Here is an 11,880-nt window from a genome sequence, read left to right as displayed (position 1 = left end):
CACAGGGGAAAGAGAACAATATTATATATATTTAGAAAAACAATGATATCATATTGCAAAGTTTGGGGGAAAATTTGCACCTAACTTTTAATTTACCCACGGAAAGACCCAATCAGTGTTTATTGAACTGGGATCAATGTGTCCACCTAAAGTGTGTTATTTTCTTTGGTCAGAGTTTCAGAAGATAAAACATGTGTTATTGGAGTGCCACATCCATTCCCAGGTGAGACGGTCAGCAGTGGCTGTTGTATTTGGTTTTGTCTGTGACTTTCAAAATCAGAATTCATAACAAAATTTTGCTGCCACCTTTTTATTGAAGCTGTGTTCTTACAAAACTTACTGTCAGGACTGATGAGTTTAGGCTACAAACCGAAAAGTAACTAGTTCAGACTTCAGATTATCTGGAATAGACAAGTTTTTGGGAGGTTTTGCTCTGAAATGCAAACTCACTTCTGAATCCATTTTAAGTTTAGCTAAGTACCATTTGTATAATAAATGTGTGGAAATGTGTGTATTTCCTTCTAAAAGTACATTTTACTTCTGAAAATAATTTTATCCCCTGAGTTCTCTTATAACATTCAGATATAGGAAATATACTTCAAAACAAACTCTTGATATATTTTCTTTTTTGACTATGGACGTAATGTTTATTTTTCTATGCTTTCATGCACCAAAGGCCAATTTCAGTGTTATTTTGAATTCCTTTTTTAGTCTTTTTTTGTTATAACTGCATAGGTCCTAAAAATCGAAATGAAATCGTATATGACAATATTAAATTAATACCATATGTTAACTTAGTGGAAAATTGCAAAGTATGGACCTAGAGAGTTAATCATTTATCCACTAATGGCCACATTGTTTAAACTGAATCCTATTTTACAGTGCTATCCAATGTTCTCTGTCTTACATCTAACTGAAATGTGTTAGTAAGTTGTTTTTAACTGTCAGTGTTGAATGTGATGGTAAACTTTGAGTGCAATTTTGGTCTATGGGCACCTTCATAATGTGTCTATGACTACTGACAGAACAGTGACATTTTTAATTCTATAAATAGAATTTCTTCTTCCTGTTCCAACTTGTAATAGAGCAGATTTTCTTTTAATTTATCTAAAGAAAAATTCCTCATCTTTATGTTGCCTGCAAATACTTGGTTAAAGTACATGGTAGAAGACAAGTCAAATTGCAAACATATAGAAATAACTAACTTTGTGAGGAAAGTTTTACCTCTGTTTGTGGTAATATATGGTACTGGACTGAGTAAAAAGCATTGACTAATAGTTGTTTTGAATAAAAGGAAAGCATAAACTAAATTACAAACTGTAAATGTTAAATATACATATTTCTTTAACATTAAAGTAAGTAATACAGAGTTGTGCCACAGTGCAAATATATTTAAAGCTAATGTCTCCCTTTAACAATTAAGAGACATCAGAGATTCAGGAAGTCTTCATCATTGTGTATGACTGAGTGTAGAGTCTTCCTTCCATTACACAACCTGCATAGGGCAAGAATTACAAAGTTTAATTTAATATGGACAATCTCCCCTCAGTGAATTACTATTTACATGATTAATCAACTCTCAAGTTTAAAAGATAATAAAAACAATGTTTAATAAGACCTATTTTCAACATAAAGGTACAGAATGACATTTTATCAGCATGGGTTATTTAGCTGATACATTCTATGTTCTTACAAGGCATCAATAAAATGACATGAAAACATGTATTTAAACATTTTTGTACGACAAACAGATCTCTTGATCAATAAAGTGATTTAACAACTTTCTCACAAAAGGCTGTGAAGGCCCAATCCCCATTCCTCACCCCTTTATCAATGCAGGTCCCGCAGAGACATCCAAAGAGCCCATTTATCATCTGGATAGCGCAAAGGACCACCTGCAGAGAACTGGTCACCAGCAGGGTTCCAAACAACCCCACGTTGAATTCAACCACGTTTTTCGGTTCTGTGCACTGGCTCCACATGTCATGATGGTTCAAGTAACTGAAATCTCTGATGGAGTAATAAAGTGGGATAAGCAATTATAATTTATTGTAATGGTAGACACAGTACGTGGCTATCTAGGATGTTTTTCTTACCTGTCTTTGAAGGGTGTCTTCCAGATCAGAATTACTTTACAGTAGGGCCCATTTATTAGACCAAGCATTGCCACTGCAAAACTGTAGAGGGCACCAGCTAACCCAATTGCAGCAAAGAGAATCGAGAGGAACATCTGTGGTATGGAAACAAGATAAGTGACAAACCTTTATGTCATTTCCCGAATGCACCATTCTCCTCAGCTCCTTCTCAAATCCTATTAGATGAGAAAGCCAGTGGTGTACATTCTGCCTATTTTCTCATCAATCTAATCTCGACTAAAAGTTTTAGTTACCAAAAGTTAAATATGTTAAGAACAGAGTTGACTTTGTGTTGTAGACTTTACCCTTAGCCAATGTTTTATAGAATTTTCATTTTGGTAAGATAACTAAAAAACACATTTTCAATTACAGAAACCAATTACAGAAATTAGAGTGGACTGCCATGCTCAAGGACAGAATAACAGATTAATTTTGATTGTGCACATAAATGCATAGAAATCAGTTAATTACATTTGTATTGTAAGAATATTTGGTAACTGGTGAAGAATTTATATATGCAAAAATATTAGTGTTGACACTAACTGGCAGTCATTTAAATCTCTGTCTGTTCGACACAGGGTGATTAGATATGGCAAGCACACTCAGGAATGTGAGTTATGCTAACCTACATGATATCTTAGATAATGAATAATGTGTCTTGTTACACTGACTGGCATCATTCACAGGAAATGGCAGTTTACTTTTCATTAGTTTAATTGAGCTGGAGGTTCACTTTATTCTCCTTTCTCACTCTCTATTGCTGTCTGACTGTCTTATCTCTGAACCTTTCTCACTTCACAGTTCCCTTTTCTTCTTTTAGATGTTTCTAGTCTTAAAAATTATACATACAGTCTTAAAATGTATACATTCTTTCAAAATGCATTCTGGCAAATTTTGTTACTTTTACAAGTAATAACTGTAAAAGTATACACACTAAGTTGTATCAGAGCACTACGATTAGATTATAAAAGACACAAGTTTAAAAAGGGGTCTACATTTTGCCAATGTTAAATGAAATATCTAATATTTATACTTTTAAGTTTGCAAAAGTAAAAGACTGTTAAGAACAGAGGTGGAGTGATGTAGACTTTAACCATAGCCAAAGTTTTAAATAATAAATTTACATGTTGGTAAGTTGACAGAGAACACATTCTCATTAACAGTAATGATTTAGTAGCAATTAGATGTGACTGCTGTGCTGAGGGACAAAAAAACAGATTTTCATTCAGTACACAAGTCACCTTCCTCACTAAGGTACGCTATTCTGGTATTTCTGCCATAATGCATTGTGGAAAAAAACACTTTCTACTGATAAGCAAGGAAATTTACCCCACCTACAGGCAAAGGGCTGGCAAGGTGTGTGCAATGAAATAGTTTTCAGTTCTCTACTTTTCTATCCCAAGAATGTACAGAAAGGGAAAAAATAGGAAGCTGCTGAAAACATTAATTTGTTTCCCACTTACCCCAGCCAAAAGTGCAGGAGTCCATTAGAACAAATGAATGTTTTGAGACACTTCCTCTTTTTTCACTTTCTGCGCATTCCTAGGGTAATGCTTCAGTTTTTCCTGTAAAATCTGTCCCGTGGTTTCAAGCCTGACTCACCCCACAACGGTTGGCACAGCAGCCCTTTTTCCCAGTCACATTAATGTGGAAAGCTGGGATCAGTACCTGAAGAGGCAATGCGGAAAGATATCAGAATCATGCATAAAATGTTAAGGGATTTTATCTTGTTTAAATAAAAGATCTGCTGTGGTAGAATGCTTTTTTTTAATGTTGTAATAGGTAGTGGGCATTCGGGTGTCAGGAGATACTGTTATCAGAGAATACATGTGCTTTTTAGAGGTGTTCCATTTCTTGCCAAGTGGAATAAACAAAATGAATATGGGAGATAGATGCCACACCTCAATTTATAACGTTATAATAATTAACTTCAGTGAAACAATGCATCAATAAAGCTTACATAACGAAAAAGTATCACCTATTGGGTGACTGGCGACATTTGATAACAACACACAAAATAATATCCAGATTTTAATTATATTCAGATTTATATAATTTCCTCTGTTATCTTTTCTCTGATTAATTGTATATTTTCACAATTTGCCATTATCATTCAATAAAAAAAGAGGAACTCACCATGAGCCCACCTCCAACCAGTCCACCCATGTACTTCACTTCTACTGTGAGGTATCCATCTTTGGCATAACTGGTCTCCCAACCTGGGAAGAACAGAATGATATTACAGATGATGGAGATGAATGCCAGAGGGTACAGCGACGACCCAATAAACCGAGAGCATCTACCAGTACACATCCTGTCTTTTACAGTCTAACAACCGTGTGGTCTAAGATCCTTTGAAAACAAAAGCTTTTAATTTTCTAAAAAGGGCTTATTTTAGTATGTTACAAAGTTGTAAAACATAGTCCTATATCTTTCTCAGACAATTCTCAGTTGAATCTGTTTGCTTTGTTTTATAAGTATACTACAAATAGGGAGGTTTAAGTACTGGAGGGAGGAGTTCATGTGTTGCATTAACGGACTATGAATCATTAGGCCAAGCCTATATTTGGACACCCTCTGTTTGCCAAAGGCAGTTAAGGAACACTGAAAGGCTCCATTCATTTCGAATTGATTATGGAGTTATGATTAACACCACTTTGGCCTTGTTGTCTCTACTTCACTGCTGGAGATAATTTTTCTGATTTAAATAGCTGAGAAGTAGTGGAGTATATGAACCACTAACTTTTTGTCTATCTTGTTGGTAAAGTGGTTAAAATGGCAGCTGTTTGGGAAATATATATTTTTTTTAAATTGCTATGGTTACTGCAGTTGCAATATCTCAAGTTTGGGAAGAGACCTTTTCGTAAAATAAATTCTGATTCAAGTAGCTGAGAAATGGATGAAGATATGAAATGCTCTAACTTTTTGTCTATCTCATTTGCAAAGAGGTCCAAATTGCAGATATTTGTAAAAGGTTGTGTGAAATTCTGTTAAATTAATTTCTTTAATTGCTGTAAGTTTTGTTCTGAATAAATTTTTTCACAAACCCGGGAATGTGAAAAAATACAATGCTCACAATCTTTTACATTCTTCTCTAAGTAGTTTAGAAAGGTGTTAAAGTAAGTTGTTTGCGACAACTGTAATATTAAAAAAATATATAAAAGATATCCCTCTCCACCTTAACGTGGTGGATTATTTTAAACGTGGTGGAGGGGTTTGAGTACCCGAGTGACCCTAGGAGCTATGTTGTCTGGGGTTATATGCCCCTGGTAGGGTCTCCCAAGGCAAACAGGTCCTAGGCGACGGGTCAGACTAAGAGCGGTTCAAAACCCTTTAATGATGAGAAATGTTGAGGTCCGTGACGTCGCCCGGTATGGCGCAGCCGGGGCCCCACCCTGGAGCCAGGCCCGGTGTTGGGGCTCGTACGCGAGCGCCTGGTGGCCGGGCCTTTCCCCATGGGGCCCGGCCGGGCTCAGCCTGAAGGAGCGACGTGGGGCTGCCTTCCCGTGGGCTCACCACCTGCAGGAGGGACCATAAGGGGCCGGTGCGGAGAGGATCGGGCAGCAGTCGAAGGCGGGGGCCTAGACAACCCGATCCCTGGACACGGAAACTAGCGCTAGGGACGTGGAACGTCACCTAGCTGGCGGGGAAGGACCCTGAGATCATGTGGAGAGTGCTTCGGGAATATAGGCTCCTGGGTCCTTTGCTATGGGCTGTCTGGTCCCTGTACGACCAAAGCAGGAGCTTGGTCCGCATTGCCGGCAGTAAGTCAGACTTCCCAGTGCATGTTGGACTCTGGCAGGGCTGCCCTTTGTTGTCGGTTCTGTTCGTAATTTTTATGGACAGAATTTCTAGCCGCAGCCAGGGGCCGGAGGGTGTCAGGTTTGGGGACCACACGATTTCGTCTCTGCTCTTTGCGGATGATGTTGTCGTGTTGGCCCCTTCAAACCAGGAACTTCAGCATGCACTGGGACGGTTTGCAGCCGAGTGTGAAGCGGTGGGGATGAGAATCAGTACCTCCAAATCCGAGGCCATGGTCCTCAGTCGGAAAAGGGTGGCTTGCCCACTTCAGGTTGGTGGAGAGTGCCTGCCTCAAGTGGAGGAGTTTAAGTATCTAGGGGTCTTGTTCACGAGTGAGGGAAGGATGGAACGGGAGATTGACAGACAGATTGGTGCAGCTTCTGCAGTAATGCGGTCAATGTATCGGTCTGTCGTGGTGATGTATCGGTCTGTTGATTTACCGGTCAATCTACGTTCCTACTCTCACCTATGGTCATGAGCTTTGGGTCATGACCGAAAGAACAAGATCCCGGATACAGGCGACCGAAATGAGCTTTCTCCGCAGGGTGGCTGGGCGATCCCTTAGAGATCGGGTGAGAAGCTCGGTCACCCGGGAGGAGCTCAGAGTAGAGCCGCTGCTCCTCCACATCGAGAGGGGTCAGCTGAGGTGGCTTGGGCATCTGTTTCGTCCCACCGGGAGGAGACCCCGGGGAAACCCTAGGACACGCTGGAGGGACTATGTCTCCCAGCTGGCCTGGGAACGCCTCAGTGTCCCCCCGGAAGAGCTAGAGGAAGTGTCTAGGGAGAGGGAAGTCTGGGCATCTCTGCTTAGACTGCTGCCCCCGCGACCCGGCCCCGGATAAGCGGAAGAAAATTATAATGATGATGATAAAAGATATCAAAAAGCTGTATGCAGGCAACTTAATCTGGACCAGTCTACACGTTTGAACAATGTTTCTAGTTTGAACAGTGTAGGAGTAGTAGTGTTCCAAAGAATAATAATAATAATAAGACATATGTCAAAGAACTAACATGGGGCTTTTGCTGCCGAAGCCCCAGTAAATATTTGACAAAATTAAAAGAGGTTTTCTTTAAATGTTAATGTCAATAATTCACTGAGAGTTCAGTAGGCCAGCCCACAGCACCGTATCCTGCCATGGTACATGGAAAACCTCATCAGGTCATTGCGGACTCCAACAGCAGCCCGAGAGGCTTTCCCTGCATCTACCAAGGTGCCTGCTTCTGTGACCCGTCTTTTCCACTCCCCCGGCTGTGCCTTGCCATTGTTCAAAACAGAATCTGTAAAATTAGGTGGTATATACTTTGCTACAGGTGTGTTGGCAGCATTTGTATAGGCCAGATAGTTGTGCAGTGCAGCACATGCCTTCACAACATGTGTACATTTGTCTGGTAGGAATTCCAACGGTTTGCCTAGAATTCTCCAGCATGCGACCATCATACTAAATTAGTTCTCAATCACACGCCTGGCCCGTGAATGTTGATAGATGTAGATCCTCTTGCAGTCATCCAAATTGGCACATGGTAAAGCAGAATATACGGTGAAATTTAAAATAACATAACAAAAAACCACTGACTTCTAACTGAACTCCATTGTACTTGTACTGTTCAATGACAAAGTTGAATCTATGGTCATTTTACAATGGAAGCAAATAGAGGGAAGAACATTTACTTAAATCTATAATTAATCTAATATTGTATCTGCTTATGATTTAATCCTCCAAATATTTTAAGAAGATCAATAAACAATTACTTATTTTGAAAGGGCTTCATCAGATATACATGCAATGGAAAAGCAGCATCTCCAACGATGACATGGGGGATGGTGACTCCTATCCCAGAAGGTTTGCAGGTGGAGGAATAGAAATTGTCCCCTGAAGCAGGTTTGCGTGAAGTGGGTGGCTTGGTGTGTAATAAAGGATTCCAAGCTATGCAGAAGATTGTTGAAACGATTAGCCAACATCCTAAAATATTTTAAATACCTCTTTGTCCATCTTACGCATCTGCTGAACAAACACACTCAATTCTAGCTAGATAGCTATTATATTGTTTATCAACTATACAGTTACTTCTTGATTGATGTTTTCCTGTTCTACAAGAGAACAAACAACGTTTTTCCAACTCATCGCCCATCTCCCCCTCTTCATTTAATTTTACTAGTTCTCTCAAACTCGCCATTCCAGAAACCGTCTTCCTTGATCTACCTAGGTAGCTACCTGTCATGACCCCTCCATGACGTTTGTGTTTCGTGTTTTTCGTTAGTCTCGTGGCTGAATGAGTTTCTCCCCTGTGCACTTGCTTCTGTCTGTGTGTTTTTGTTGTCTGTCTTTCCGGTCTCCCGGGATACGAGTGATGGGGCAGGACGTTCTCACTCAGGTAATTCCTGTGCCCAGCTGCTCCAACTCCGCAATCATCACACCTGTTCCTGCCCAGCTCATCATCAGCGGTATTTAGGAGGATTCCTCACGTCCAGTCCCTTCCGGATCGTTAGTCACCTATGTAGATTAATACGTACCAGCTCTATTCCGTGCTTCATTTGCTCCTTGTCTTTTCACGTTCCCCTGTTTGTGCTGTTCTTGTAATTCTGTTTCCCGTACCCTGCCTGGACACAACTGCCCTGGGAGATTCACCTGTCTCACATGGATTTCCGGACCTGCCCTACCAGATTACCCACCTGCAGCACCCCAAACCTGCTCCTTACTCCAACCCCGCCTTGCATTTTGTTTTACCATTGTTGTGCTTGCGTTCAATACAATGTCTTTTCTACTCCTGTGTCCAATCTGTGTTTGGGTTCAGGCCTTGACCCTGACAGCTGCCTATTATATTGTTTACCAACTATACAGTTACTTATTCTGTGATGCTTTCCTGCTCTACAAGCGAACAAACCAACAGTTACTAAGAAGTGTGGAATAGAACGACTAGCTACACAATTAGGCCGCACAACTATAAATGCTGAGCGTATCCCCGTACACCCGCACATGAAATTAACACAACGCAGACACACACAAGCATAAACCAGGCATAAGGCTGCACTCCTCATGGACTTTGGACCCTGTGAATGGGAGAGTAATAATAAGTGATTGCAATCAACAGCAAAATATTGCTACTAATAACACTTTAGTAAGAAACTGCAGTAGTTACATTGAGCTAGTTGTGATATTAGCTGTGAATTGTGTAACTAGTAACCTCCCAAAGATATTACTTTTAAAAAGTAGTCCAAACATTTCTAACCTGCTTTTAGAAAATTATTTTAGAATGCAGAGAATTTAGATAACCAAAAAGGAACAGAGAAAGAGCAGATGTGTATAGCTTCAACTTGAAAAAATAAATGTGATAGTGATACTAGCTACTAAAGTGTGCATGCTTATCTTTAAATTGAAATTAACCTAAGTGTAAAAAAGCTGTGGTCTTGTGAGGTCCTGCGGTCTAACCCCCTGCCCTCCAGGTAACTTTGCATGCAGCATGGGTTTGAGTCCGACACATTGCTTTTCCTGCAAAAACACTCCTATATCTTTTCCCAATTTCCTGTCTAATAACGCATACATAAAATGCCTGACTTTTTTTTTTAATCCTGTTTTTATTCTATATCTATTTTTATTATTCTATGTTTTATTATTATGATGTTTTCGTTTTAGTTTTTATGCAATTTTTTTCTTTCTCTGTGAAAGTTAGGAGGGACATTTCCCGGTAATACCTCTTGATAAGAGTACATGAACTACTATTAACAAATACAGTAGTTGACATGAACGAATGATAAACCTTGCTTTATTAACAATTTACAAATGCATTAACTAACAGTGTGTGCTGTCATTTGTTCATGTTGACATAGCACATCAAATCATGTCATTTATTGCACACAGTTTGTACAGAAATGTGTTAATGTGGACATAAACTATACATAAGATAATAACATTTTTGAATACATTATTAATACGTAGGCTAGATAATGATAGTTTAGCATCATTAATTTATATTAACTAATGCTGAGGTATCAGTTCGAAATGGTTTATACCAATGTGTCATTAGTTAATGATGGTTAAGGCAGGACAATTCATCACTTACTTAAAGGGACACAACATAATTAACTAATGGTGAAGTATCCGTTATTAATAGTTTATAGCTACCAATGGGTCATTAGTTTGTCATTGTTAATGTATGATTATTCATCACTTTACTTAAGGGGACACAAAATAATTACCTAACAGTTAAGTACCTAATAGACAGGATTAATTTAAAGTGTAGGCTATGAAGACAATTTATAAGACAACCACTCTGGACACATGGACATGATGAAGGAAGAGACAAGTAATGTCTTTTCAGTGGAAGTGTAAACAGGCAAGTCATATGCGAGAAATAAACCGTCACATCAATCAGTCAATCAAATGTAATTTTGTCAAGACCTTTTTACATCAGAAGTTTTCACTAAGTGCTTATACAGGTGCTGGTCATAAAATTAGAATATCATCAAAAAGTTGATTTATTTCAGTAATTCCATTCAAAAAGTGAAACTTGTATAATGTATACATTCATTCCACACACACTGATATATTTCAAGTGTTTATTTCTTTGAATTTTGATTATTATAACTGACAACTAATGAAAAACCCAAATTCAGTATCTCAGAAAATTTGAATATTGTGAAAAGGTTCAATATTGAAGATACCTGGTGCCACACTCTAATCAGCTAATTAACTCAAAACACCTGCAAAGGCCTTTAAATGGTCTCTCAGTCTAGTTCTGTAGGCAAAACAATCATAGGGAAGACTGCTGACTTGACAGCCGTCCAAAAGACGACCATTGACACCTTGCACAAGGAAGGCAAGACACAGGTCTTAGCTAAAGAGGCTGGCTTTTCACAGAGCTCTGTGTCCAAGCACATTAATAGAGAGGCGAAGGGAAGGAAAAGATGTGCTAGAAAAAAGTGTACAAATAATAGGGATAACTGCACCCTGGAGAGGATTGTGAAACAAAACCCATTCAAAAATGTGGGGGAGATTCACAAAGAGTGGACTGCAGCTGGAGGCAGTGCTTCAAGAACCACCACACACAGACGTATGCAAGACATGGGTTTCAGCTGTCGCATTCCTTGTGTCAAGCCACTCTTGAACAAGACACAACGTCAGAAGTGTTTCGCCTGGGCTAAAGACAAAAAGGACTGGACTGCTGCTGAGTTATGTTCTCTGATTAAAGTAAATGTAACATTACCTTTGGAAATCAAGGTCCCAGAGTCTGGAGGAAGAGAGGAGAGGCACAGAATCCACGTTGCTTGAAGTCCAGTGTAAAGTTTCCACAGTCAGTGATGGTTTGGGGTGCCATGTCATCTGCTGGTGTTGGTCCACTGTGTTTTCTGAGGTCCAAGGTCAACGCAGCCATCTACCAGGAAGTTTTAGAGCACTTCATGTTTCCTGCTGATGACCAACTTTATGGAGATGCAGATTTCATTTTGCAACAGGACATGGCACCTGCACACAGTGCCAAAGCTACCAGTACCTGGTTTAAGGACCATGGTATCCCTGTTCTTAATTGGCCAGCAAACCCGCCTGACCTTAACCCTATAGAAAATCTAGGGGGTATTGTGAAGAGAAAGATGCGATACGCCAGACCCAACAATGCAGAAGAGCTGAAGGGCTCTATCAGAGCAACCTGGGCTCTCAAAACACCTGAGCAGTGTATTGGTCTTAAGTCATATTCTAATTTTCTGAGATACTGAATGTGGGGTTTTCATTAGTTGTCAGTTATAATCATCACAATTAAAATAAATAAAAATGTCTAATATATCAGTCTGTGTGTAATGAATGAATATAATGTACAAGTTTCACTTTTTGAATGGAATTACTGAAATAAATCAACTTTTTGATGATATTCTAATTTTATGACCAACACCTGTACAGCAGTAATGTGTAAAATACCTTCATGTCCAGCTAGTGTAGTAAATTCTGTTAAAGGG

At 39.4% G+C, this 11,880-nt stretch overlaps 1 protein-coding gene across 1 annotated transcript; it reads right to left on the bottom strand.

Moving 5' to 3' along the window:
- Positions 1 to 251: 251 nt before the first annotated feature.
- On the bottom strand, positions 252 to 4,623 carry si:ch211-137i24.10 (L6_membrane domain-containing protein). The gene is made up of 5 exons (XM_010867047.3): positions 4,272 to 4,623; positions 3,738 to 3,803; positions 2,097 to 2,230; positions 1,824 to 2,010; positions 252 to 1,495 (listed from the first exon to the last, which is right to left on the bottom strand). Exons 1-5 carry the CDS (start codon positions 4,446 to 4,448, stop codon positions 1,487 to 1,489), a joined length of 573 nt encoding a protein of 190 aa, XP_010865349.2. The 5' UTR covers positions 4,449 to 4,623; the 3' UTR covers positions 252 to 1,486.
- Between the last annotated feature and the right edge of the window lie 7,257 nt (positions 4,624 to 11,880).

The sequence above is a fragment of the Esox lucius genome, chromosome 7 (assembly GCF_011004845.1).
Source record: "Esox lucius isolate fEsoLuc1 chromosome 7, fEsoLuc1.pri, whole genome shotgun sequence".
NCBI classification, from domain to species: Eukaryota; Metazoa; Chordata; class Actinopteri; order Esociformes; family Esocidae; genus Esox; species Esox lucius.
This window is presented reverse-complemented; position numbering and strand designations above follow the sequence as displayed.